General features: G+C 35.5%; 1 protein-coding gene across 4 annotated transcripts in view; it reads left to right on the forward strand.

Annotated features, from left to right (window-relative positions):
• CNTN6 (contactin 6) overlaps window positions 1-26,542 on the forward strand; it is a 145,479-nt gene that overhangs the window by 78,541 nt on the left and 40,396 nt on the right. For all 4 annotated transcript variants that reach the window (XM_059937712.1, XM_059937713.1, XM_059937715.1 and 1 more), the window contains one exon: window positions 22,234-22,361. In XM_059937712.1, coding sequence (XP_059793695.1) covers window positions 22,234-22,361 — 128 coding nt within the window. The remainder of the gene's footprint in view (window positions 1-22,233; window positions 22,362-26,542) is intronic.

Here is a 26,542-nt window from a genome sequence, read left to right on the forward strand (position 1 = left end):
GGTTCAATGGGCACTTCTTCAGCATCATATGCGTCACAAACTCATATACATACCAGGCAGGTAACATAAATAATGAAACAGGCCAAGTGAAAGAAAAGACAACTGAAGTGTGATGAAAAAATGGCTATCTGTCAATCTTGGAAGACTGTAGGACTGGAGAGCGAGTTCTACACCTAAAAGAGGCAGTCATAACTCTGAATGCAGTCAAATGTTTTATGGGAAGAACCTCTAACATTTCAGGAAAAGCTAGAAATCTGATTTTTGGCACTGAAAGTTCTGAGCCAGAAAAAATGTCCATAGGCGGGTTGCAGGGACACCATTTTGTCATTTCTGATCTCAGATTGCATTTGTGGTCAGGAAGAGAGAAAAGGAAGTTAAAACAAGCAAATAAACAGTGTTAATTGTGTACAGTGTTCTCACCGTTATATCTGCTGCCTTGCAGACCCTCTCCTGACATGGCAAGATATACAAGAGAAAGCCCCTTCAAAGGCACTCTTTCCTTTCTTACTGTTTTCTGTCTCCAGGGGTCTCTACAGCCCCAGACTGAAGCTTTTCCCAGGAGAGGGATTCTGTCAAATGTATCCTTGTATGTCCTGTGCCTTGGCACAGAACCCAAACTCAATAAATATCTGCAGAATGAATGAACATGTCCAAAAGGATGAATATGTAAGGCATTACCAGCTTTATAGAAAGCCTATTCTGGGAGGAAACGCCTCAAGACATAAGAACAGATAATTCGAAACTAAGGTGAAAAGAAAGGTGAAAGGAAAACTGGTGCCCTGCCCCAGCTGGGCTCCTTCCTCATGTAGACTACCTGGGAAACTGCTGCAAGCACTCCCAACAGATCTGGATGTGGATCTTCTTTAAATGTTTTCTCTTTCATTCCTAAATCCTAATCAAAGTTTAAATATACTGCTGTAGAACAGGAAAACTCAAGAGATCCCATAGGCTCAAACACAGGCTCTGTACTGAGGGTTCGGAAAGATCGATTAGCTCTGCTTCATTTACTAAAGCGACTGTAAGTTTTCACCTAAAGACCCAGAATGACTACTGTATACCTTCTATAACCTTTAAAGACCCAAATGCAAGGCATGTTGGGAAGAGAAAGAAAAGGAAAAAGATTTAGATGGAGGGTACAAGGGAAACTGCTTTTTAAAACAGCTTTTCAGATTTTTGTTTTATTTGTTTTGCCCCATATAGGATGAATTTGGGATCTTTTTAGCCTCCGAACAGTCACTAATAGTTATATCAGATTCAGCATCGTCTCACTGGGATTAAAGGAATGGCCCACATGATTTTTATGTACAGATTCTTCTTTCAAAATTCCATTCACTCATTGCTTTAGAATTTCATTACAGGTTTCAGCAAAAGAAAACAAATAAAATTATCTCCTGAATATGCATCCTAAAAAGTTGGGAAAAAAAGTCGAGCCCCAGCAGAGTACAGTAATTACAGATGTATATCTCTGCCAGGTATAGCTGACCTTAAGCAGTAATTTGCAAAGGTCACACACAGCCAGCTCTGTGAGACTATGTGTTTCTGCATGTTTCCTATCCTGCCCCCTCTTCTATTGTTTTCTGAGACGACTGGTTTCATTAAGAGTTGACTTCATGCAGCTTATTGGGAAATGCAGCACCCATGCTTCTATTTGTGTTGACTTGATGGCTTTTTTGTAGTCTTATCATGGTGATTTCCAAACAGGCTGAAGGTAAAAATTAGAGCAGTGATAAAAAAAAAAGGAAAGAAGGAAGGAAAGAAGAAAGGAAGGAAGGAATGGAGGAAGGGAGGAAGGGAAGGAGGAGGGAAGGATGGAAAGGGCATAACCGTTTACTGTGGAGGTTGTATGGTACAATGAAGAGATAGCCCAGCCTCTATTCTATCCTAATTACACCATAACTTAGAGTAAGTCACATGTCTTTGATAGGCCTCTATATGTAAAATGGATTAGAAGCATCTCACCTTCCTAAAAGAGAACAGAGAGCCAAGTAGTGTCTCCAAGCCCATTCAAGCCTAAGGTTGATTATTTCTTCTATAGCTTTGATATGAGCCATTAGAAGGGAACTGACTCTTTTCTCCATGATCTTTTCTCCTTCTCAAGTCAGTGTTGCCAGAACAGATCCCAAATTCTAGCAAAGTAACTGCATTCAGCTTGTAAGTAGCTACCACACTGGAAGAACACTTTGGGGAGGAGAATATTAAAAGAGTACCTAATGCCACAAAATAGTTCTTCTTACATTTGCAATATATGAATAAAAGTTATTTGACTTAGAGTCTGTGTATACATTTTTACACTGTGTGTGCACACACTTATGTGTGTGTGTGTGTACCATAGGGGTAGCCATAATTTCCAAAACTAATGAAATTAATTACCCTAGGAGACAGAGACCTAGTCCATTGTCCAAATTTTATAGAGCCAGATCCTAAACTCAAACACAGAACACTGAGTCTTAGTACACAGATTTTAATGCCACATCAGCCTGAATATTTTATCTAAATAGCAAAATAAATGTAATTCCTATCCTTTCATACTCTGTTAAAGCATGATACAACTGTATACACAGGAAGATTAAAAGAATCAGGTACAGAAAACAGTTTAAATGATTCCAAGTAGGAACCGTTTTTAGTTCTTGACCTTGGAAATATCTACATGGGTAAATGTAAGTTTTTTGTCTGTTATAAAACTTCTATACCATCCTGTCTACTTTGAAATTTCATTGTTGCTACACTTGCTTTCAATAAAGTGTAACTAGAAATGGTTGAAAGGACTCTAAAGAAGCCTATTCAAACTAATCTTACTGTATGCCCTACTTATAAAAATGGTGGCAATATATATTTTTTGACAATTTCTTCCAGTCTTACAAGAATCAAGACAGCATATATCACATAGCTAATGCAAAGCTTAGAATTGATGCCAAATCTGCCATCTCTGTTTCCAGATCTTTTCCTCTCTGCAAATAATGGAGAACATACTCAAACTCTTTATTTTCTGAAAGCTATTGTCACGTGATTTTTACCAAATTTCATGTGTTGATAATTCAGATCAAGCAACATTTCTGAATATGGTTAGTGTTTCTTATTGGCCTGTGTGTCACAAAGTTTTGACTATTTTAAGAGTTCCATCTTTACAAGTGTCTATATTCGTGGCTGGCTGTCAGAAGAGAAAAGTTTTACTCCAACTAAAAATAGGCAGATGGCATTACAGAGCCCTAAGGCTGCCCGGTTTCCTGCCAGGAATCTATAGTCATACTCCATCTACCTCTTCCTTTTTGGAGCTACCAGTCATTTAGAAACAGCACCTAAACTGAAGAAAAGCAATGGTGTGTTCCTGTGGAAGAAACTGGGATGTATTATAAAGAGTCCCTTGCTGGGAATCAGAAAACCAGGATTCTGGTCCCAGTTCTGTCATTGACGAGTGGCCTGACCTTGGGTAAAATCACTAGCCTACTGTTTTTTTCACTGAGGTCACTGTTTCCTGGACTTATTTAAGATGAAATAATTTGAAAACAACTTTCAGAAATACTAAGCATGCTACCCATGCAATGACTGCCAGAATAGAGATTATATGTTAGAAATCAATGCAAAACGTTAGCCTGGCAGGTTGAAATTGCAGATTCTATCACACTCATACTCATAGTTTTATATATTGTTTTACTGATTTGTTCAGGTGACCAAGTGACTGAGCCAAACATGGTGATTGCTGTGAATTGTCAAAACAGCTAAAATGATCTGTTTAGATGGATTCAGAGGTTACAGAGGGCCCTGGCATCTAGATTTAAGCATCCCCAGAGTACTAGGCACCACTCATTAACTCGCCATTATGGGCCCAGCACCCAGAACAAACCTGGCACATAACAGATGTCCAATGAACATTTTCTACTTTGCTAAATCAATGAAAGTTAAAATTTACTTTGTGTCTACCTGAATCAAGAGATTTTGCAGCTAAACCAAAAACGTATTTAATAATTAATAGACCAATGATGTGTTTATTCATTCATTCTGTAAAGATCTGATGAGCAAAAATTATACCCTAAATACTATACTAGGTTCTGTAGATAATTTTTAAGTAGCCAACTAGATGATACATAATATGCCTTCATAAGAAAGTGTCTTATTTTTAAGTTATTTGGAGTCAAAGATCTGAGTTCTGGTATGAACTCTACTTCTCACTAAGTTAACTTCTAGCAAGTCCTTTAACTTCAATGGTTCTCAGTTGATTTGTTTGAAAAATAGAGAAAATAATACTTGTCTCACCCTTGGAGTTGTGTGAGACTCAAATGACATAGCATGTGTGAAAAGGAGGGGTGATCTGTATACACTCTGTTACCATTGGGTGCATTTACTGCTGTTATCCTAACCTTTATGCAAATCCAAGTTACACATTCTTACCTCCACCAGCCAAGGGAAAAACCACAGACTTCACCACAGGAAGTCAAGATGAATACAGATTAAGCTTATCTGTGCAAGGCATTCTGAGGCAACTGAAGGAATCAATTCCACATCTGCTAAGTTTGATTAATCGCTTCTTTTTTGCCTTGTGGATCCACTTAGCAAGTGAACTGACAGAAATCAAAGGCCTAGATTTATCTCCTTATACCCAGTGACTGCTGGCTACCTGTTCAGGGGTCACCTCATGAATTTAATAGAAAACGCAGGAAATGTGAACCTGCTGGGAAGACAGCTCAAAACGTCCTCTGAAGGGCAGCATTCAGTAAGACGCCTAAATCACCTGAGATCTTGTCCGAGTGGGAACACAAGCTCTGATCAACAAAAACAAAGAGATGGACAGATTTTTTTTCCTATTATTGAAAGAATAATAATTGAATTAATAGGTAACCCATTACATTGCTTCTTCACTTTCCTAAAAAAATCCACCACATTTCTCCGTCATTTCATAAAATGAAGTAAAATAAAATCCAGCTATATGTTAGACTAATTGTCATTAATAATTAAAATATCCATTTTAAGCACCTCCATATGACAGGCAGTATACCAGGCTTTTCATGCATCTCAAAAAACTAAAGCACACTTTTTTCATATTCAGATACATTTCTGAAGGACACAGTTGCCACAGAGCATACGGTTATGTTTGTACCACTTTTACCCTGGTAATCTCAAAGAGCTGAATACAAACGGCACTTTGAAATTCACAGAGAATCGAACTCATTCAGTCATAGAGATTCTGCCCCTACCCCTGAGCAACTGGTTTCAGGATGTGATCATATTCCACAGACTTGAACTAAGAGGACTGTTGGACTTTTTGGAACCGATTTCATTACCTCTTTCCACCCAGATACATATATATATATATATACTTCTAAACAGATCTTATCAAATCCTGGATTTTGTGCTTTATCCTACAATAATGACACCATTAAAACCTGCATGGCCCTGGGCACTTCATAAAATGGTGTACCCTGTGGGAACATAATGAACCCATTAGGTGGCATGGAATCTAGTAGTGATGTTTATTCAATAGTTTCGCCTTCAATCCCCCAATTTGGTGGGCCCACTCCATTTCCATCTGCATGGCACTTCAACTCCCAAGACCTCCCTCTTAGACACAATAGTACCTGTGGGAAAGGGCCAGGGGAAGAAGAGTAGAGAGGGGAAGCAGAAATGAGAGAGAAGGAGATGAGGAGAAACAAGGATGAGATGTCATTCTCTGTGCCAAGAGATAATTGATCGTTATTGAGCAAGTCACTTGATCTTTCTTTTCTTCATGGGTAAAAAGGTACACTTGGGAGAATCTATTTGAAAGCCCTTAGCATAGTGACACAGAAAAGGAACAGAATAAAAAAAAAGAGTCTGTCTTCATTCTTCTCCTTGCTAAGCTACCTGGACAAAGTAGTTCCTTTAGTTACAGAGCCTGTTGCCCAACACTTAGCTATCATTCCACTTTCTCCTTGGAGCCTTTTCACAGCCATCTTACCCTGTGGGGCATCACCTAATGGGAGTCTGGCTGCCTCGTTGTAAGGAAGCCGATTATATGATGCTCTCTCCCTGTTTGACCCTTCTCTATGCATTTTTCAATAACTGCTTTCTAAATCACCACTATTCCTTCTTTTTTTAAACCTTTACCTCCAAGCACTCGATCTTAATAAAATATCCCCTCCACACATGTTTTTTTAATGCAACTTTAGCCAGAATGTAGCAACTGGTAAGCAGGATTTCCTAGCCCTTCCTCCTTGCAGAGCTTCCTAATGGAACAAGCAAATAAAACTAATTTTATTTTGTATCACCAACTACTTAATACAATAGTGCTTAGTACATTAGGTAGCATGAGTATCAAATAGGCAAATGAACCATATGTTCCCATGTTTAAGGAAGAATGACAGTCTGCATAATGCCAGGCTTATTACAATCTCCCTTCTGTGCTGCTTCTTTGTAATAAAATTTTAAATCGTTCATACTCAACTCCTGAAAGCCTTGTTAAGGTGAGCCTTTCCAAGGGAATACATGCTGAAGATGTCAAGAGCCATCTGATACTCTTGCCTGTGTCACGCAAAGATGTAACAAGCTAAAATCCTATGTGTGCCCCTGTCAGTCTTGCCCTATTTTTTCCTCTTGCCATCCAATCTTCCTTTCTTTATCCCCACTGGCCTCCACTGGCCTGGAGCACTGACCCTTTAGCACAATGCCTGTAGAGCCACCTACCTGACATGGTCTGAAAAAGCTCCAGTTCATTAAAGATGTAAAGCCTGCCTTTAAACCCAGCCTGCCCAGCTGGGTGTGTGCTGTTTTACACTACTGCCTTAGTTAGACTATCATTGCTTTAGTTCCCTATTTAAAATGTTTTAATGATGGGTAATAACATCCTGTGGTTTTAAGCCAAGGGCAAATACAGCAAAGCAAAGAAGTTCCACAAATAAATAGCATCTTATAAATTCTTGTACTATAAGCTATCACTGAAAATGCATAAGCTTCATCATAGAGTTGCTATGAATTCATTGGCTAGATTGGTAGATTTCATTATCATGCATAAGATTTTCGTGTATAAGATTTCAAGATCATGCATGATTATGCATAAGAACCTTGTGAAAAATGCAGATCCCAGAGCTGCATTCAAGATTTTGAGTTAGTGGGTAAGAAGAAGGGCTGAGAAATCTGCATTTTTACAAATTCACTCTCTCTGCTCCCAAGTAAAGCTGAGACTGTTCCATACCACCTAGAGAAACACTGACTTGGTGCAAATGTATCATTTAAAAAATAGAAACTTTGTTTCATCTTCTTTCCCCTAAGAACTCTGCTTCCTGTACTAACACCTCAGCTCCTCATCTTATCTCATTGCTGAGGAGATGTAAGTCCTCAGTTCAGTTACTTTTTGAAAATATGAATACAATTGGCCTTCAAATGGTGTCAACTTACTTAAGTGCTTGCTTCTAATTTCTGAGTGACATTTATATCTTCCAAAGTTTACGTAAATATTCAACAGCAATAATTTTATAGACAGACAAGGTCAGTTATTAGTGCAATTTATACAAATGACCTTTCATTCTCCGTTTGACTTTGGCAGAAAAAAGTGATCACTTGATATGCTTAAAGTATAATGTTCCTTACTTGGAAAGAAAATGGTTGCTTGACAAGTGTTTGTTAACGCCCACCCTTTTTTAGAGATAACTGGTGGGCATACAGAAAGTAAATAAATAGAAATAGATAGAAATATAATTTTTGTCTTGGTAGAAATTATGATCCAGTTGAAGAAATAAAAGCCAGACCAATTATGTGACAGTGAGTCTTGTTAATATTTTCAAAATGAAGAGTGAGGCTATCAGAGCATTTTTTTTAAGTCACTGGCTATTATTTCCCTATATCTTTTTTTTTTCTTTTTTTCAACAGTAGAATTAAAAAGCATTTCCAAATGAAATTTATGCAAGAGCTCATTTCATAAAACAAGTAAAATTGAACTAATCTGGCTAATGTCCTGGAGGGAGAATCAGAGCCCCTCTCTAAACCCTCATCACTTTTCAGCCACAAGCAGCCGTTGGAGTGCCCTAAGAATCCCCTGGATCTCCTGAGAGCATAGCTGGAGAATTACTGAGTTAGAGTGACAAATCTGATCCTCAAGTGTAACTTGTCAAACCATTCACTTATTAATAAGCACAACTGCAAACCAATTTGACAGGCCATGTAGAAGATTCTAGGTTTATAAATTTGAATGAGCCCAGAATCTGGCGGGGGAAGCAGGCAGGTCAACAGCTCCAGTGCAGTGGAGCATGTGTCACCACAGACAGAAGATGGTGTAGAGACTCAGGAATGCAGCTTACAGGAGGAGAGAAAGGCCTTAGCAGGTTGGAGGTAACTGACCTGGCACTTGAAGGGTAGGTAGGAAAATCTCCTACACGAGGAATGTAGGAGGAACAGGTTTACTGTGTGGCAGCTTTAATCCATAGTAAGCTTCATACTTGATGCCATTTCGAAGATTTAGATTTAGACTTCCCTTCCTCAGTACAGGATATATTTCATCCATGATTTCTCTAAGTAGAGAATCAAATTATTTTATGAACGATCCAACAGTTGACTCTTTGAGCACTCAAGGGATGCTTAGATGTACTTAATTACATACAGTTTTCATTCTTTCTCAGATTAAATTAACCAATATAGCCAGAAATCTACCCTTCTCATAGTTGACCCTGAGTCTCATCATATATAATAACAATAACAATAATAACATCCACTAATATCCTACCTACAATGGGCAGTATATTAAAATGTTAGCTACAACAATTCACTTAATTTTTACAAGATACCTATGGAGGTTATCATTTATTTATACTTTTTAGATGAGTTAAAACTAAGGCTTAGAGAAGTTAGGCATCATGTCCACAGTCACACAGATAGTAAATGATAGAAAAGCATTCAATTCCAGGAAGCTCTGATTTCAAAGCCATGTGTAATATTAAACACTACACTGTAGGTTTTTCATTAGCTTTTTGAAGTAGTATAGTGTCCATCTGTGGATCTAAATGCAGACTGTCATACTGTACACATTATTTGTTCCTCATTTTTTCCAGTTAGACCAAAATTCTTCTGAAAACTGTGATATATACACTCAAATTCTATTTTTATATCAATAAAAGGTATAGGATAAGTCCATATGTTGTCAATATACTGAAAGATGGAGTCAATTCACATCAATAAAATAAAATAATTCAGTCCTCTTAGTGGCTTAGCATCCTGCATCCACAACGTTCAAATGACTGACTGGATTTTCAATGTAACATACAATATAATTTTTGGTGACATATAGACACAGATATGCAAATTCAACAAACACGGATAAACTCCCTAAACTCATAAAGGACTTGATCTGATATGAAATTATGTGTTATAATTAAGAAGAAAGAATTAGCAGACTAGGAGGCACATCCAAGTTGACCTCCCTTTCTCAGCCAGTTTGTTAGTTTTGTAAAGATTCTGAGGAGTACAATAATTCAGTAGCCAAAGGGGATCTAGAATTGGAAATCCCACTAGCATCCATCACTTTCAAAACTACCCACGTTCAAGATAGCAAGGGGAGGCATTTCTGAGATACACATATTCTGAAAGCACTGAATTACAAAGCTGGAGTTAAAGGGGTAATAATCATGAATGTTCCAGCCCAATTCCCTCACTTTTTACATCTGAGGGAAAACAAAGACCTCGGGGATAAAGTTACTAGTTTAAGTTCACCTGGCGGTGTTTGAATCTCATCCATCTATCTCAAAGTAAGCTTCAGATACAGCTTTACATTTGCAAAATTTCAAAGCCTTGAGGAAAATCACACAATAGGCTCATCATCATAAACATAATGAAAGTGTAGCCAAAATGTCCTTGCAATGTTCAAACTTCTCCATTCTGTTTTGCACAACTCTTTCTCCCATTGTGTTTTCAATCGGTTTTCCTCCAGTTATTTTGGGAGCATACTTTTTAAGATATTTCTTTTAAGTCCTATTTTCACAACTTTTTTGTCATTTGCTAACTTTATAATTTCCTATCTTTTCTTTTGATTTGCTTGGGCTGTAAGGCATGTTAGCATATGAATCTGTTTTAATTCCCTTTTGTGTTTTCTCAGGCATCCTAAAATACTGCAGCAAATGCAGACACTTTTCTTGATCTTTCCTTTCTTCTACTAAACAGCTAAATATTCCTCTTAGGGCTCTTTCACTGGATTAATTTAACTAAGCTCTCCATCTGATGCAGTTTTGTTAATGTTAAATCACACTTCCTTCACATTTTATGGGAATCAGCCTAGCAGCACACTCTTTGGCATGCCATCGAAATAAAGACACATCATTACACCAAATAATTATGTTATTTAGCAAAGGTTCTTATCTGCCATCTCCTAATTTATGTCACAATTCAGTCACCCTGAATCTGTTTTTGCATTGTATGTCAGCCACTACAAAGCCGTTGCTTAAATTATTTGTGTATATTAAAGAAGGAGTCACATTTTGATGAATTCTAAGGTCTGATGCTTGATTTCTGCTTTGGAGTTTAGAAGAGTTGAACCAAAGACTTAACTCTGAAACATTTGGCTGTTCACACCAGTAATTATGCATTAGGCATAAAATGCAACCATAGAAACCAGGAATTTTTAAAAAATTAGACACTGGTAGCAGTGATGTTTTTATTTTTATGCAAATTAAAATGTGTTTGAGTCCATTTTTAATCTCCAGGTAATATTTCTAAACAATCCTTTGCTAGTTAAACCCTCTCAGTTAACTGTATAATGACCCTCAAATCATCTTTGATTAATCAGTTCATGACAAACATATCTTTAGCTATTTAATCTGATTAATCCTTTCGTCCATTACGAGTAGTAAGAAAAAAGGGCATGCAACCATGCATACTGTGTTTTTCCCCTACACACCTGAGAAAAACGTATTTTCTGACAAAACATAGCAAAATTGAATTTATTTGTGCTACCGATTGGTGATGCCACACCATGTAGGTTTTTTATGTTTGTTTACTTTTGCTACTCCACTCACATCCCATTACACATATAAATTTAAACATTCTGTGCCTGATGTTACTCAATACAAGAGACCAAAGGAACACTGTTACTTCTTTGGAGCTAGGGAAGAGGCTAAAAAAATAACAAAGGCTATAATAACTGTATTTTCTGTAAATTAACTAAATAATTAGGAACCCCCCAACAGGGTCCATATTACCATAATAATTTAAGAATTTTTTATTAAGTACTTTATTAAAACTTTAGTTTCATGATTGTAACTATATAAAAGAATGACTAAAATTTGCTCTATATCCTCTTAGCAAGGATAAGCAAGCCTTGTCCTTGCTAAGACTGATTTGAATGTATTTCTTTACCTCAACTCTTGTCCTACTTTATATGGCATCAGCAAACGAACTGAAAGTCACTTAGCTAAATAAGCATCATGTTTATATTTTTAACTAGCTTTTACTTTTTTAAAAAATAAATTTATTTATTTTATTTTTGGCTGCATTGGGTCTTCGTTGCTGTGCACGGGCTTTCTCTAGTTGCGGCGAGCAGGGGCTATACTTCTTTGCGGTGCGCGGGCTTCTCATCGCGGTGGCTTCTCTTGCTGCGGAGCACGGGCTCTAGGCACGCGGGCTTCAGTAGGTGTGGCACACAGGCTCAGTAGTTGTAGCTCATGGGCTCTAGAGCGCAGGCTCAGTAGTTGTGGCGCATGGGCTTAGTTCCTCCGTGGCATGTGGGATCTTCCCGGACCAGGGCTACAAACCATGTCCCCTGCACTGGCAGGCAGATTCTTAACCACTGCACCACCAGGGAAGCCCTAGCTTTTACTTTTAAACAAAGAAATTATTTGCCTGAGTGACTTTCTGTAAGTTTACTGAATTTATTGGTAATGGTAATAAATATACATCTGCACCTAGAAAGAGAAGACTAAAGGTTTTGTGGTATACACAAACAGAAAATACGTATTTATTTAGTACCTATGAATTATAGGTATTGTTGAAAAATACAAAAACCATAAAGAAGAACAGCTACCATTTGGGGTTACTCATTATCCTCTAGTCTTATCTCAGCATTTTTAATACATTTAAAAAATTTGATTCTCATAACAAACTGATATTATTACTACTGTTATCCCCATTTACATGGAAATTTTCATAGAAAGCAAGCAAGTGCTTCCAAAGGAACAGAGCCAGAACAAAGCAAAAGCAAGCTGACTTTAGAGTTCATGGTCTTAAAACCCCTATATCACTTGACCCCTATATCACTTAAGCAAAAAAACTTAGCTTTTACAGTCTATTTAGAGAGTGAAAACTTGTCTAAAAAGAAAATTATGACAAAGGAGCAAAGGCAATACAACAAAGCAAAGATAGTCTTTTCAACAAATGGTGCTGAAGCAACTGGACAGCCACATGCCAAAAAAAAGAAAAACAAGAATTTAGACACAGACCTTACACCCTTCACACACGCACACACACACACACACACACACACAAAATTAACTCAGAATGGATCACAGACTTAAATGTAGAACAAAAAACTGTAAAACTCCTACAAGATAACATAGGAGAAAATCTAGATGACCTTGGGTAAGGCCATGACTTTATAGATACAATATCAAAGGCAGATCCATGAAGGAAAGACATAATAACCTGGACTTCCTTAAAATAAAAAAACAAAAAACTTCTGCTCTGTGAAAGACAATGTCAACAGAATGAGAAGTCAAGCCAGAGACTGGGAAAAAATATTTGCAAATACACATCTGATAAAAGATTGTTATCTAAAATATGCAAAGAACTCTTTAAACTCAAGAATAAGAAAACCAACAACTCCATTAAAAAACGGGCAAAAGACCTTAACATACACCTTACCAAATAAGATATACAGATGGCAAATATACATTTGAAAAGATGTTCCACAGCATATGTCATCAGAAAAATGTAAATTAAAATGAGATACCACTACACACCTATTAGAATGGCCAAAATCTGGAAGACTAACACCAAATGCTGGCAAGGATATGGAGCAACGAGAACTCTCATTCATTACGGATGGGAATGCAAAATGGTACAGCCACTTTGGAAGACAGTTTGGCAGTTTCTTACAAAACTAAACATACTCTTATCATACAATACAGATATTGTACTCTTTAATGTTCACCCAAAGGACTTGAAAACTTATGTCCACATAAAAACCTGCACACTATATAGTTTATAGCATCTTTATTCATAATTGCCCAAAATTGGAAGCAACCAAGAGATTCCTCAGTAGACAAATGGATAAATAAACTGGTATATCCAGGCAATGGAATATTATTCGGTGCTAAAAAGAAATGAGCTAACAGGCCATGAAAAGACATGGAAGAATCTTAAATACATATTACTAACTAAAAGAAGCCAATCTGAAAGGTTACATACTGTGTGATTTCAACTATATGACATTCTGGAAAAGGCAAAACTTTGGAGACAGTAAAAAGATCAGGAGTTGCCAAGGGCTGGAGGAGATAAGAATGAACAGGTGGAACACAGAGAATTTTTAGTTCAGTGGAAATATTCTGTATGATATTATAATAATAGATACATGTTATTATATATGTTCCCAAACCCAAAGACTGCACAACACCAAGGGTGAACTCTAAGCTAAACTATGGTCTTTGACTATGACTCGTAAGTGTATGTTCATGAACTGTAAGAAATGTACCACTCAGGTGGGGAATGTTGACAACAAGGGAGGCTATGCATATGTGCGGGTACATAGGAAATCTACCTTTCTCTCAGTTTTTCTGTGAACCTAAAACTGCTGTAAAAAAAAAAGTCTTAAAATAAAGGAAAATTCAAAATACAAGGCAACATAATGATTCAGATAATGATTCAGTAGAAATCAGGATCAGAAGACCCGCATCCTTGCTGTAGCTAAGTAAGTTATTAAACCTCCCTGCATATGAGTTTATTTATTTTTTATTTTTTTAAAATAAAATATCTTAGTTCCCTGACCAGGGATCGAACCTACGCCCCCCCTTCAGTGGAAGTGCGGAATCCTAACCACTGGATCACCAAGGAATTCCCCATATAAGTTTATTGATGTAGGACAAAACTGCTGATTTTTAATATTTGGGGAGACAGAGAGAGTACTGTGAACTGTCGTGTTTGAGAGGACAGGTGTGATAGAGAAAGCTACATATCTTACTCCAGTTTCCCTAGGACACAAAACTAAGAGTGAAGCAGGCAGCAATGCAGGATCATATCTTATTACACTGCCCACTGACTCACTTTAAGCCAAGTGACACACAACACGTAGGCTGGCATCAGTTAGTCATATAAACTGTCTCCAGACAGAAACCACTTGGGAATAAAAAGACTTTGGAAGGAAAGAAAATGGGATTTATCTGCTGGCTGCCCCTTTGTCAGTGGGGTTGTATTATCTGGACCTTTGGCAGCCAATGGAACTAAGAGAAGCTGAGGAGACAGAGACACATAAGGTGTGTCTGAAACGGTGAAAATCAAAGTAGGCTTGGGAGGATGGATGGAATTCAGACAAGCGGATTGGAGTGCAAATCTTCTGCTAGATACTTGGGGAAGAGACTCTAGGCTTTCATCTGGCAAGTCTCTGAAGGATGTATTCTAACAAAGATTTGCAAATTATGAACATTTGTTTTCTCTTTGGGAGTTACACAACTCTTTACTGAAAAGAATATTTGTGCTCTTTCCTAACAGCCAGACAAAATAAAAGAGATAACATATTTAAGAATTCCTTCCATAAATTTTGTTGAATTTTCTGGTATGTGCTTCCCCTTGTTTAGAACTGATTAAAGATAAAAAGTGTATTGTTCTTTGCAGAAGATGATCTACACTATTTAGTAGAGAGACTAGATTTTATTTTCTGTGCCCATTCAGTCATCTCTGTCTTGAGATAGCACTTAATTTTTATTCTGTCTCTATCTTTTTATCTTTTTTGTTATTTCTTTTTTGGGTTATCTGTTGAGATTTTTACTACTCTGATGATTTTATAAGGAATAATAAAATACATCTTAATAATCCAGTGATTAAACCTTTAAATTTTCCCTGTACAGAGGTGTGAGATATTTTCTGTGTATAACTGCCTTTAGAGCTGTTTAAAATTATTGACATAAAAAGACAGAAAAGGAACCTTTGCTTTGATTTAAATGAGGAAGCTTACGTATTTACTTGTTTGTAGATCAGTTTTTGTAGCTTGTTAAAATAAGGAATTTTTAAAAGATAGCTTATTAAATGACAGTGAGATAAGCATAGATATTACACCTTAACTATGCTAATCAGGTGCTAAAATTATTAAAATGTAATGTCAATATTTGATCTAAAATGGATTCCAGGAATGTAAATTGATACAGCCACTGGTTCCTTAAAAAACTAAAAATAGAACTACCAGACGACCCAGCAATCCCACTACTGGGCATATACCCTGAGAAAACCATAATTCAAAAAGAGTCATGTACCAAAATGTTCATTGCAGCTCTGTTTACAATAGCCAGGACATGGAAGCAACCTAAGTGTCCATCAACAGATGAATGGATAAACAAGATGTGGCACATATATACAATGGAATATTACTCAGCCATAAAAAGAAATGAAATTGAGTTATTTGTAGTGAGGTGGATGGACCTAGAGTCTGTCATACAGAGTGAAGTAAGTCAGAAACAGAAAAACAAATACCGTATGCTAACACATATATATGGAATCTAAGAAAAAAAAAATGGTCATGAAGAACCTAGGGGCAAGACGGGAATAAAGACACAGACCTACTAGAGAATGGACTTGAGGATATGGGGAGGAGGAAGGGTAAGCTGGGATAAAGTGAGAGAGTGGCATGGACATATATACACTACCAAACGTAAAATAGATAGCTGGTGGGAAGCAGCCGCATAGCACAGGGAGATCAGCTCGGTGCTTTGTGACCACCTAGAGCGGGCGGATAGGGAAGGTGAGAGGGAGGGAGATGCAAGAGGGAAGAGATATGGGAACATATGTATATGTATAACTGATTCACTTTGTTATAAAGCAGAAACTAACACACCATTGTAAGGCAATTATACTCTAATAAAGATGTTAAAAAAAATTAAAAATAATAAAATAAAATAAAATGGATTCCAGTGGGACATTTTACCTAAAACCTAAATTGTGCAGAGCCAAAATTTATACATACTTTCCTACTTATCTAATTCATTTTAATCCAATCTATTTTACATTTTCTAGATATCAGTAAAATTAAACTGTCAATTAAAATTTCATGGTCTACAGTATTATCTTTAGACAGAAGTGGAAGCAATACTCCAGTTAATAATCTAACTATAAAAATAGAAGTACTGCTCTAGTTTCAGCAATATGAAATTGTAATTGCCCAATGTCCTAATTTCTCTGAGTTTAAGAAATTTAGCTATTGCTAATCTTCTATGTCCTCAAATTTTGTGATAGGCTATGGTCGACAATTAAACAAAAAAAAAAATCAGAGCCTTCCTCATTTGCTATTCATATAGGGTCTACATAATATAGATCTGTTTTTTCTATATGTAGGTAAATCAAAATTTGGAAATACATTAGATTAGTTGTAGTGATAAACTAGATGTGAATGCTAATATCTATTTTATTTATGAAGCTTGTAATGAATTGGAATCATGTACAACTTAGGAAAGCAAGGGTAAAAGCATTCGACATTAGTCTTTAGACTAATTCCTTAGAATGACACAAAATTTGACACACATGTTCCAGGTAAAAGACTCCTAGGAGTTCACTTGATGTCGTAGTCTATCTTCCTGATGTTTTATTCACAATAGCTCATCAAGTAGAAGGCAAAGGGTATGAAAGTAGAAGGCAACTAGTCAAAGCATCCATTACTTTTGTTTTCGCTTTATGCTACTAACGTTCCCTGACAGTGGGAAGATTGAAATGTTGGATGTTCAATCACACTACATAGTCTGCCTTCAACTTATCAGTTAACCTTGAAATGTTTACATATGTTGGTGGCTCAGGTTTCTACATTTTCTGTTTTCTAATGTGACTATAAAATCTCCCAATGTCACTTGACTATCAGACACAGCTTGTAGTTCTGAATTTCCACCTTTTTAATGCCCAAATGCAATTAGAAGAATAGTGTGATACATTACAAATGCTAACTATTAATTTTTCTATTGTTGAATGGTCATAATATATCTATACATGTAAATGTCTTTAAATTCTAATTATTATGTAACATTTTAAATGCAATGCCTTAATTTGTGATTTAATCATCTGAATAGAATACTAAGCTTTGGTAATTTGGGGGAAATTTTTCTATTTGATTGTGTGAACAGGTGAAATATTCTAATTAAGTGGATATTTGAGAATAGACACCAGAGAGGAACAGTGTTATCACTGAACTGTGAAATGATTATAGAGGAAGAGTTAAAGAGCAAACATACATACACTGTAAGTCAAGTATTAGAACTTGGTGACACCGAGGACTGATAATCATATTGTAGTTAAAGCCACAAAACATACTGTTGAGTCCAGTCAGATGAAAGTGTTTTTTAAGACATCAGGCAGGAGTAAGAATCAAAGTGAGAATTGAAAATGCTGGTCCGAGTCATGGAGAAGAGCAAAGACCAAAAACTAGTATCAGCAAAGAAAAAGAATAAGATTAATAGCTAGCGTTTAATTAATTCAATTCTTATGACAACCCTATTTCCATTTCTAAAATAAAAATGAGAGCAATGCGGATCGGAAAGATTGACTCCACAAGTACAGACACGAAGTGGCATGAATTCAACGAAGGGTCTTAGGCAGTGAAACGTAATGCTAGGAAAAATCTTCTGGCATTAGGCTCCTTTCAAAAAGCCTGGCATATACCTCTCAGGTCCCTTTGTTCAAACTGAATTGTGACAAAACACTTCCTTCTTTCCCTGTTGTTACTGCTCATGGAGTTATAGAAGTGCTTACATTCTTTGGCAGAATGAGAAAATGGTTCATTAAAAACCTACTTATTGATGGCTAACCAGGAGTAGGGCATAGACAGGGCTGAGCATTTTAAACAGTTTATATCATTTACTCCTCATGACTCAGTGACACAGGTAATATTAATATCCCCATGTTACAGATGAGAAAGCTGAAGACTCTTGCACAGTTGAGTAACTTGGACTCAGTAATACAAATATTAAATATTAGGGCTCAGATTCAGTCACAAGCAGTTGACCCCAAATTCCACGTTTGCTAATAACTCAACTACATTATTGCATAGGACAGTGTAACAGAAGAAAAATAATCCTTAGTATTAGTATTGCCATCATTATTACCTCATGTTTATGGTTAAAACTCTCCTATAGTAGGGTAGATCAAACTCACCTTTAAGGTTTCACAAACGCTTAGAAATCTGAGGAAATGTGCATATATGCACACACACAAATGTTCCATCACATTTTGGGGAGTTATTGGATTCCCTGAAGGTCAGATTATAAACCTCCAATATTAAAGATCATTTTATGCAAATACAATTTTATATATATGTATATATATGCTTAAATTTGTGCTCTAAGTAACTATATTATTAGTAAATTATACTTTGTAAACTTGAAGTGAAAGAGCCCTTCTTAAAATAAGTGCTTCCTGGTGTAAAGAGAAAGGCATGGTTGGAATCTTGGTGCTACACTACTGAGTGTGTACCTTAAGGTACCCACTTCTTTCCATGCTGCAGTTTCCTGACTTGTAAAACGGGAATGATAACAATAGTAAGCCCAGAGGTTTACTTAGTAAGTCAATGAGTTGACATTTATTATACACTTAGTAGAGGACTTGTGCAGAGTCAGCTTACAATAATAGTTCACAACCTGCTTGTGTTTTGACCAATGAGTTTAGTCGTGAAAAAGAATATCTTCGATATTAACATTCTCTATTTCTTACATACCTATTGTGATATCTAACATAGTGCCTGGAACACAATAGGTATTTAATAAATATTTGTTGAATAAATTTAGAAGGAAAAAAAGTCTTAGCATTGTTCTATTTCCAATCAGGCATTAAAATTGCTGTTAAGTTTTTAGAAGCCTTACCATATTCCATGGTACCAGATATTTTCATATATGCTTTTATGATCTATTGTCTATTAGCAGTGTAATCTCAGCATTAAGTGCTAATTTAAATATATATCTGTATTATATGTAATCAATCACTTCACTGTCTTTTGCTTTCTTCTCTGTAACTTATATTCTGTTTGCTAATAATTTATGCAAATTTCCATTTTTATCACCAGAGTGTTTTCTCAGTTTTTCAGTTAGCCGAGCGTATCTATACTTGTGGCTGTGTTTTGTTTTTAAATACCAGAGAGTCTTGTATGAACAAAGACAATATTTTAATGTACTTTATTAATATATCCTTTCGAACCCTCCAGGTACTATTTTAAAATATCTTTTAGAATATTTCAAAAGAAGGATAGAAAAAGTCAGTCTTTATCTTTCTCTATGAATGTTACCAAAACTATCAATTAAAATGTTCCAGTAAATTTTTTCATGTGCATCCTTCCCTATCATTGAAAACGTCAATTGCTCAGTTTTCTTAATACAGTTTGATGTTAATTGGGTGTTATTTCTTTTTTTTTTTTTTTAATAATTTCTACTAAGCCGTGTTTTGATATGTGAGAGAACTGGAAATTCTCACTTTTCTTTAATAGTTTTTGTTTAATTATTCTGCTGCATAAATTTAGGGCTATGATTAGATAGTTTGAGACCATCTACATTGTTAAGGATTAAGTTTTCTTACTATATTTTAACATCTCTTATTAATGAAAAAATAGTAAGTTGAAATATTCATACCATTTATTATGTTATAAAATCTCTATAGTTAAATGTCTGGCTTTCTATATCCTAGGGCACTAGGGAGAATTACTTTTTTAATCATCTAGTTTTAATAAATGATACATTGGTTTGGTTACTAGTTTGGCTATTTTCATAAAACATTTAAATCTAAGATTTTTTATTCTTTTGCACATTTTTACATATTGATCTATGAAAACAAAATGGATTCTTACTTAGACATAAAGATAATCTTTACAGACTAAAGTCTGATTTATAATGAACTGAGCAATGTTCTCAAACTTTATTGTACATACTAATTACTGAAAATCATGTTAAAATGCAAAGTTTGATTCAGTAGGTCTGGGATGAGACCACATTTTGAGGAGCAAACACCTAAGACCATCTTAAGGGCCTCTAATGATGACTCAGCAGATATTTCTTGAACGTCATAGTCAACATGCAGAATTATTTACTACAAGTGACGCAAAGTGATGGTTCTGGAAAGAGCATGAGCACTAGAGATACTCAGTTATAATTTTCAATTCATTCTTTGATGCTTATTAGCTGCTTAATCTTGAGCAGATTTTAACTTTTCCTAGTCTTAGTCTGTCTTCTTATTATCTGAAGCTTGAGAAATGTCGGTTGATTGACTAAGATTTCAAAAGAAATAATCAGTTTCAATGATGACGATTTCAGTTCAATTTAACAAACATTACTGAACATACACAATGAGCCTGAAAAGGCTGGTGGACTTAGGGTAATATTAAACCACAGTTTATATGAATTGTCCTTTTCTGAAAGCTAAGTGGAAAATTATGACATATAAACATTGGTATTACTAGCTGGGAAGTTTGTCTGACGGCCTTTAGCTATCAGCAGATACATATTTCTTTAACATTTAAAATGTTTTTTGGCCAAAATTTAATGTTTCTGTGTTGCTTGAAATTCTTAGTTATTCCTAAATTCTAGAGGTAAGTGATGCACCCAAATGTTTCTCACACCGACCTCTTCTAATTGAATCAGGTTAAGAATTGTTTTTGGCCAGAAGTTTGCTGCATACTAGAATAGCTTTGTTACTGTGTCAATAGCGGTATGATTCGATTGTTAGTATAAACTGGGATCAAGAAATCTAGACATTTCAGAAATTAAATAAGATGTCAAATGTTCACTGTTGGGGAATACTCCAAGAAAATGACTTAAAAGAAATCTGATTATGTGCCATGGAACATTCTAAACCCAGATGTGGCCCCTTCCACTCACTTGACAACAGAATATGGAACTTGTCACTGATAATACACCCAACATCATAAGCTGGTTTCATACAAATTGTAGTTGGCTGATGTTCTCTGTGTTTCAAATTGGGTAATTAATTATATTAGCTACATTTCCTGTAATACACATATTAGAAACAATGATATGTTTGCAATGAAAGAAATACTGTTTTGTTATTGTTAATGGATGTGACATGCATGCCAACTCTCTTTCCTTTCATTCCTTTAAAACCGTTGTCATTACAAATGAGTTTTCACTGCTTATTTTTCTGCAACTCTGACTACCCACTAGTGTTTGTTCTTAGAGCTGTATTTTTAAAAGGTCGTTAATTAAATTTATAAGACATAAAATTGGGCACATGGTTTTTTTTTTGTTTTGTTTTGTTTTTCATTTTTTGTCTCCTTACTAAAACATTTGATGATGATTTTGTCAAGAAACCAATCTTAGGGGTTCCCTTGATTACGACAGTGTTCTGATGTTTGCTTTTGACTATTTCTGAGTTTCAGAGAAAACTTCATACGAATCATTTTTTCAAAGACTGGAACTTCTTAAATAGCTCTCTCCATTGCGTATTATATGAATACATGTATTTTAGGAATATTTAATTCAGTCTGATTCTTGAAGCCTTCATTCTTTTTACTTCTCTCTTCCTCTTTTTAATGGGACAGGCCACATAACAAGATGGCCTGAGCCCCCTGGCTATGGAACCCCATGGATGGTTCCTTCAACTCACTAGCACAGGCAAATATTGTCATGGTTGAAAACCCTGTTGTTTGGTAGCTGAAAGTCCTAAGTAAAAACTGGTCTATAAAGCCACAGAGTAAACAATGTGAAAATTGGGCTTGCGTTTCTCTAACGCCAAGTTCAGTTTTCACCAGAGTTGGTTTTTCAAAATGCATAGTAACTAATTGCATTTGTTATTAATCAAGCAAATGGGCACTGTAGTACCAAGCACTCATTTGACTTTTAATGTGCATTGAAATCAGCAATGATAATTCAAGTTATAGCAAAATAATTATCAGTACTGTGTCAGAATAAAAGCAAATGTCATTTATTCTAATATGTGGATTCACAGATTGCTCACAATTAAAAGCAGGATAATAGGAAAGGAATACATTCATATTAACAAATGCACCCATGGTTTCAGTAACGCTTTAAAATGAAAATAGGTGGTTAAGACTTACCAGTTTTAAAGAGCCTTACTTATGTTAGTTATACATTTTCTTTTTAGAGTGTTCATCCTGAAGGATGGCAGCCTCAAGATACATAACGTTACCAGGTCGGATGCCGGATCATACACTTGCATAGCTACAAATCAGTTTGGTGTTGCCAAGAACACTGGCAGCCTAGTTGTAAAAGGTATTTTACTATCTTCATTTGTGCTTGATGAACATTGGAGATATGTATGCATATCATGACCTCTATCACAGTTGTCAACCCTGTATCATATTGTATATGTGAAATGTTTGATTTCACATTTTATTTAAGAGTTGTGTTCCCATATTCATTAATAGCATGCTCACTTTGCCACTGGAATAACATGGTAGATGTGAATACCTTGGCAGTTGAAAAGCTGTCCAGCGGGTAATTAGACAAAACTAAAACTTGAACTAAAAATTTTGGATTTCCACAGATGCCTCAGTGTGGGGAAGCCATGGACATTTTGTTGACATCAGTGGATAATATTTTTTTTGTGAAGTTTCCTTCAGAAACTCATTTTGTGTAAAATTTTTACCTGGATGTAAGGCTGCCAAGTGCATAATCAGTTCATTTATTTCTATAACTCTAAGTACTAACTAGTGAAATGCAGACTCTCTTACATTCACCTTAATAAGCAGTTCTTTGCAAAGAAAAAAAATTTAAACATTAGTGTCTATTTGAGTTATTATTAGATTCCCATCACAGTAAACACATACGCTCACACAACTTCAGATGGTAAAAGTGCATACCTTAGTCTTGAGACTTTTAAACTAATATCAATCCAAATGCAACTACATATATCACCAAAGGACATAATTAGCATTAGATGCATCTATTCCCCATCTTTGCTACTTTATTTTATTGAACCTCAGCTCATAAAACTAGTCTGTTTAGGGGGAGCCAGGTCACTTTTATCATTTTATTGCCTCCTGGATGACAAAAATGACTGTCTTGAAAGATGAGTTTGAGCAGCTACTTAAGCCCAAATGATTAAATTCAGCAATTGATGCTTTATCATCATTTCTATTAAAAATGATTAAATACAATAAAAAGTAGTTAGCTGCTATACTTCTACTATCCTTTAAAATGTCTCCAGGAAAATAAACTCATCTTTATCCCTGGAAGATATTTCTCCCAACTTTATCTCAAGCCTATTACATTATGCCAACAATTGTCTGAAACACTCAGGGGAAATATAAATGATAGAACTTGTATCAAAATTCAACCAGTGTAGCATATTTTGAAAAACTTCACTTCTTTAAGATTGTATTGTCATCAGGTTTTTAAGACAGATATGGACTTAATGTTTCAAGGAATGTGCCGTAGCTATATTTAATAATAGGGAATTTCTCCAGCAAAGTTTTGGTAATACTCATGTACTGAAGAGTGTGAATGCTTTATGTTTGAAGAACTAACATGTCCATTAAGGAGAAAAAAACAGAAGAGATTACCTTATGTCAAATTAAGAAACTACAGGTGGTATGCACTCATTTTTATTACAGCAGAAGATTAAAATATGGTAGAGGATAAAAAGGCATTGCAGTTAATTCTTACAGGTATGGAGAAATCCAGGAGGAGTTAAAATATGAAATTTTAAGGATGAAGACATCAGTAGTGGAAACGTAGTTTCTCAAAGAAAGTTTTGGTAGAATACTGGTGATGGGTGAGTAGGACCAATAATTTTCCTGCTAAAATACAATGATGGGGATGCTTTCACCTCAGAGACTAAGAAAAAAAGTTAATAGATTGAGCTAAATGGATAGTTTCTTTTCCTCAAATGTTTCTTTAGCCTTTAGCTAAATGCTGTCTTAATGCTGTCAATTAGTAATTAATGGAAGAAAAGTAAAAGGAGAAGACTCACATAAATGTGAGAAACTCAGGAGCAGCTACTAACTTAGTTCTAATTATGGAATTTGGATATTGTAGAGGTGAAACATAGCCATGTTTCTTACTAAATAGGTTCCTAATTCTCAAGATAGAATCAAGTTGATATGTATTTTGGGATGTTCCACAAAACACACCATAATCCTCAGGCACTCCACTCTGTCTATGAGTAAGAAAATAACTAAGATTGCTCAGTTTAAAAACTGATATATTTTTGCTTATTTCTAGTGTTTTTTTTGCTGGAGCTATTGAAACAAAATTATCTCAATCTACATTCCTGGTCAACTTTATCTTTTCTACTCTTTCTTCTTCTGTGGCACATTTCATCTTCTTACAAAGGATATAATTCACTTATTTACATGTATTTTTTTCCCTTTATTTCCCTTCCTCTAGAAAAGAAGCATAAAGAAGGCAGGGACATCACAAATTCTAGTACAGTCCTGGGAACTGTATGTGTTCAATAAATATTTATTGATTGAGTGAAAGGATCTCACCTCATTCCCCTTAGTTCTCAGAGATAATTTCCATCCTGACTTCCTTGCTCTAAAATCTACAAGTTTTCAATTTTTCAGGGTGTACTCTTGTTAGAACACTTCACAATAAAGAACATCAAAGGCAAATAACAAACTTGTAAATGCTTTCACTTTCCCAATTTTACTGTTTGTAGTTACATTATTCTAATACATAGAGAACCCCACACTCTGAAAGGGGGGACAAATATGAAAATACATGAAAATCTGAAAGACTTCATGCAGAGAACTCACTGTTCTGGTATTTTCAGCATAATACCAGAGGATGATTTACATATGCAAAAAGGGCTTATGTCAATATGCATGAATATCAAGTTATTTTCACTCATTTATATCTAGTAATGGGAAGGAAATTGTGTTTGTTATTTTTAACCTTCATGAAATATCCATGTGCCATTTTAAAGGGATTTGGGGATTTCTTGCTTCTTTGCCATTGACAGTAACCATCATATGCAATATAAATAAACACATACATACATAATAACATATACATTAAAAAAACTACATAAACACAAAATGTGTACAGTATGGATAAAAGCATCTTTAGAAACTTTGCTTTATTACTGATCTGTAATGTATAATCTTTATTAAACTGTGGGATTTTTACACAAATACAGTTCTAAGATAAGTCTATCATTAGCACAGCTTCTTAACTAGACTGCTATCTCTGATTCCCTTTCACGTGGGAATGTTGAAGGTATCACTGCCAAAATTATTATTTTATAACCTACAAATTTGAAGCTTTAATATGAGAAGGAATCATAATACTATGCATTGATTCAAACATTTTCTTGACTGTTAAGAGTGTAGCCATTTGGCTGTTAAGACGATTTAATACTTCTCTGTGTATGTATGTATGTGTGTGTGTGCACCTGTGTGTGTTTGTATGTTTGCATTTTCTTGTCTATAATGTTCATCTGATTGTCATTATAGAGTCAAATATAATTTTATTTCTCAAATCAAAATCTTACAGTGACCTTTCTGGTAATAGGGTGGTAAGGAGCAAATGAGAAATTTCAGTAAAGCTGATAAAACAATCATCTTTCTTTGAATTTACTTACCTGCCTCAGTCATGCAAGAAATGTTGTTGTTAGATAACATGTAAAAAGATAATAGTTACAGGAGTAAGATATTTTCCAGCTTAGTTTTTAGCTGATATGGCTTATCTGTGTCAAGAGGATTCTGAAGTTATCTGCACTGTATGTTGGAAATTTCTATTCCACTATGCAACAGGATAAAGCAATTTGCTATTCAACACAGGGAGTGCAATTAGCACCAGCCTTACCAGAGCCCTGGCAGATGCCCAGTGTAATTTGAGGACATGTTCCATAGGCACAGACAGAGAATGGAAAGGAAAGGGAGTTTAAATGTTTTCAGTCTGGAGGACTTAGTAAAATTACAATGTGTACATACACTAAGAGGTGTATGAAAATCACATAAAAGGGGAAATTATTTGATCTGGCATTTGGAAAATTATTAAAAAGCAGAGTAACAGCAGGCTATAAAAATGATCTTGTTTGCAGGCAACATTTGTTTTTGTTTCCCCACTGGAGAAGTTCTGTATGTCCAATTATAGGCCTCATTGCTTCAGCATTATTTTCAACTGAAATGTCGGAACTTGGAAAAGCATATCTAATGTGCAAATTAAGTTTATTGCTGCTCATTTAGTTGTTTATTCTTTGTGATACAAGTCTTTATTTTATCAGCATGGAGAGTGGCCTATCCATTTTCTCCAGCAGAATGAGAGTGTTCACTAATATTGTTCTACATTTACTAAGAGAAATATCTAGATAGGTAGATAATTGGAGGCTTTGTGGCTTTACACTGCAGTTTAAAAGATTTGAGGTGTTGAGCCCAGCTGTATCTAGAAGCCCAGCTTCACTGAGTAAACCAAAAATACAATTTCACAGAAATGACAAGACACAA

Source organism: Balaenoptera ricei, chromosome 11, assembly GCF_028023285.1.
Source record: "Balaenoptera ricei isolate mBalRic1 chromosome 11, mBalRic1.hap2, whole genome shotgun sequence".
Lineage (NCBI taxonomy): Eukaryota > Metazoa > Chordata > Mammalia > Artiodactyla > Balaenopteridae > Balaenoptera > Balaenoptera ricei.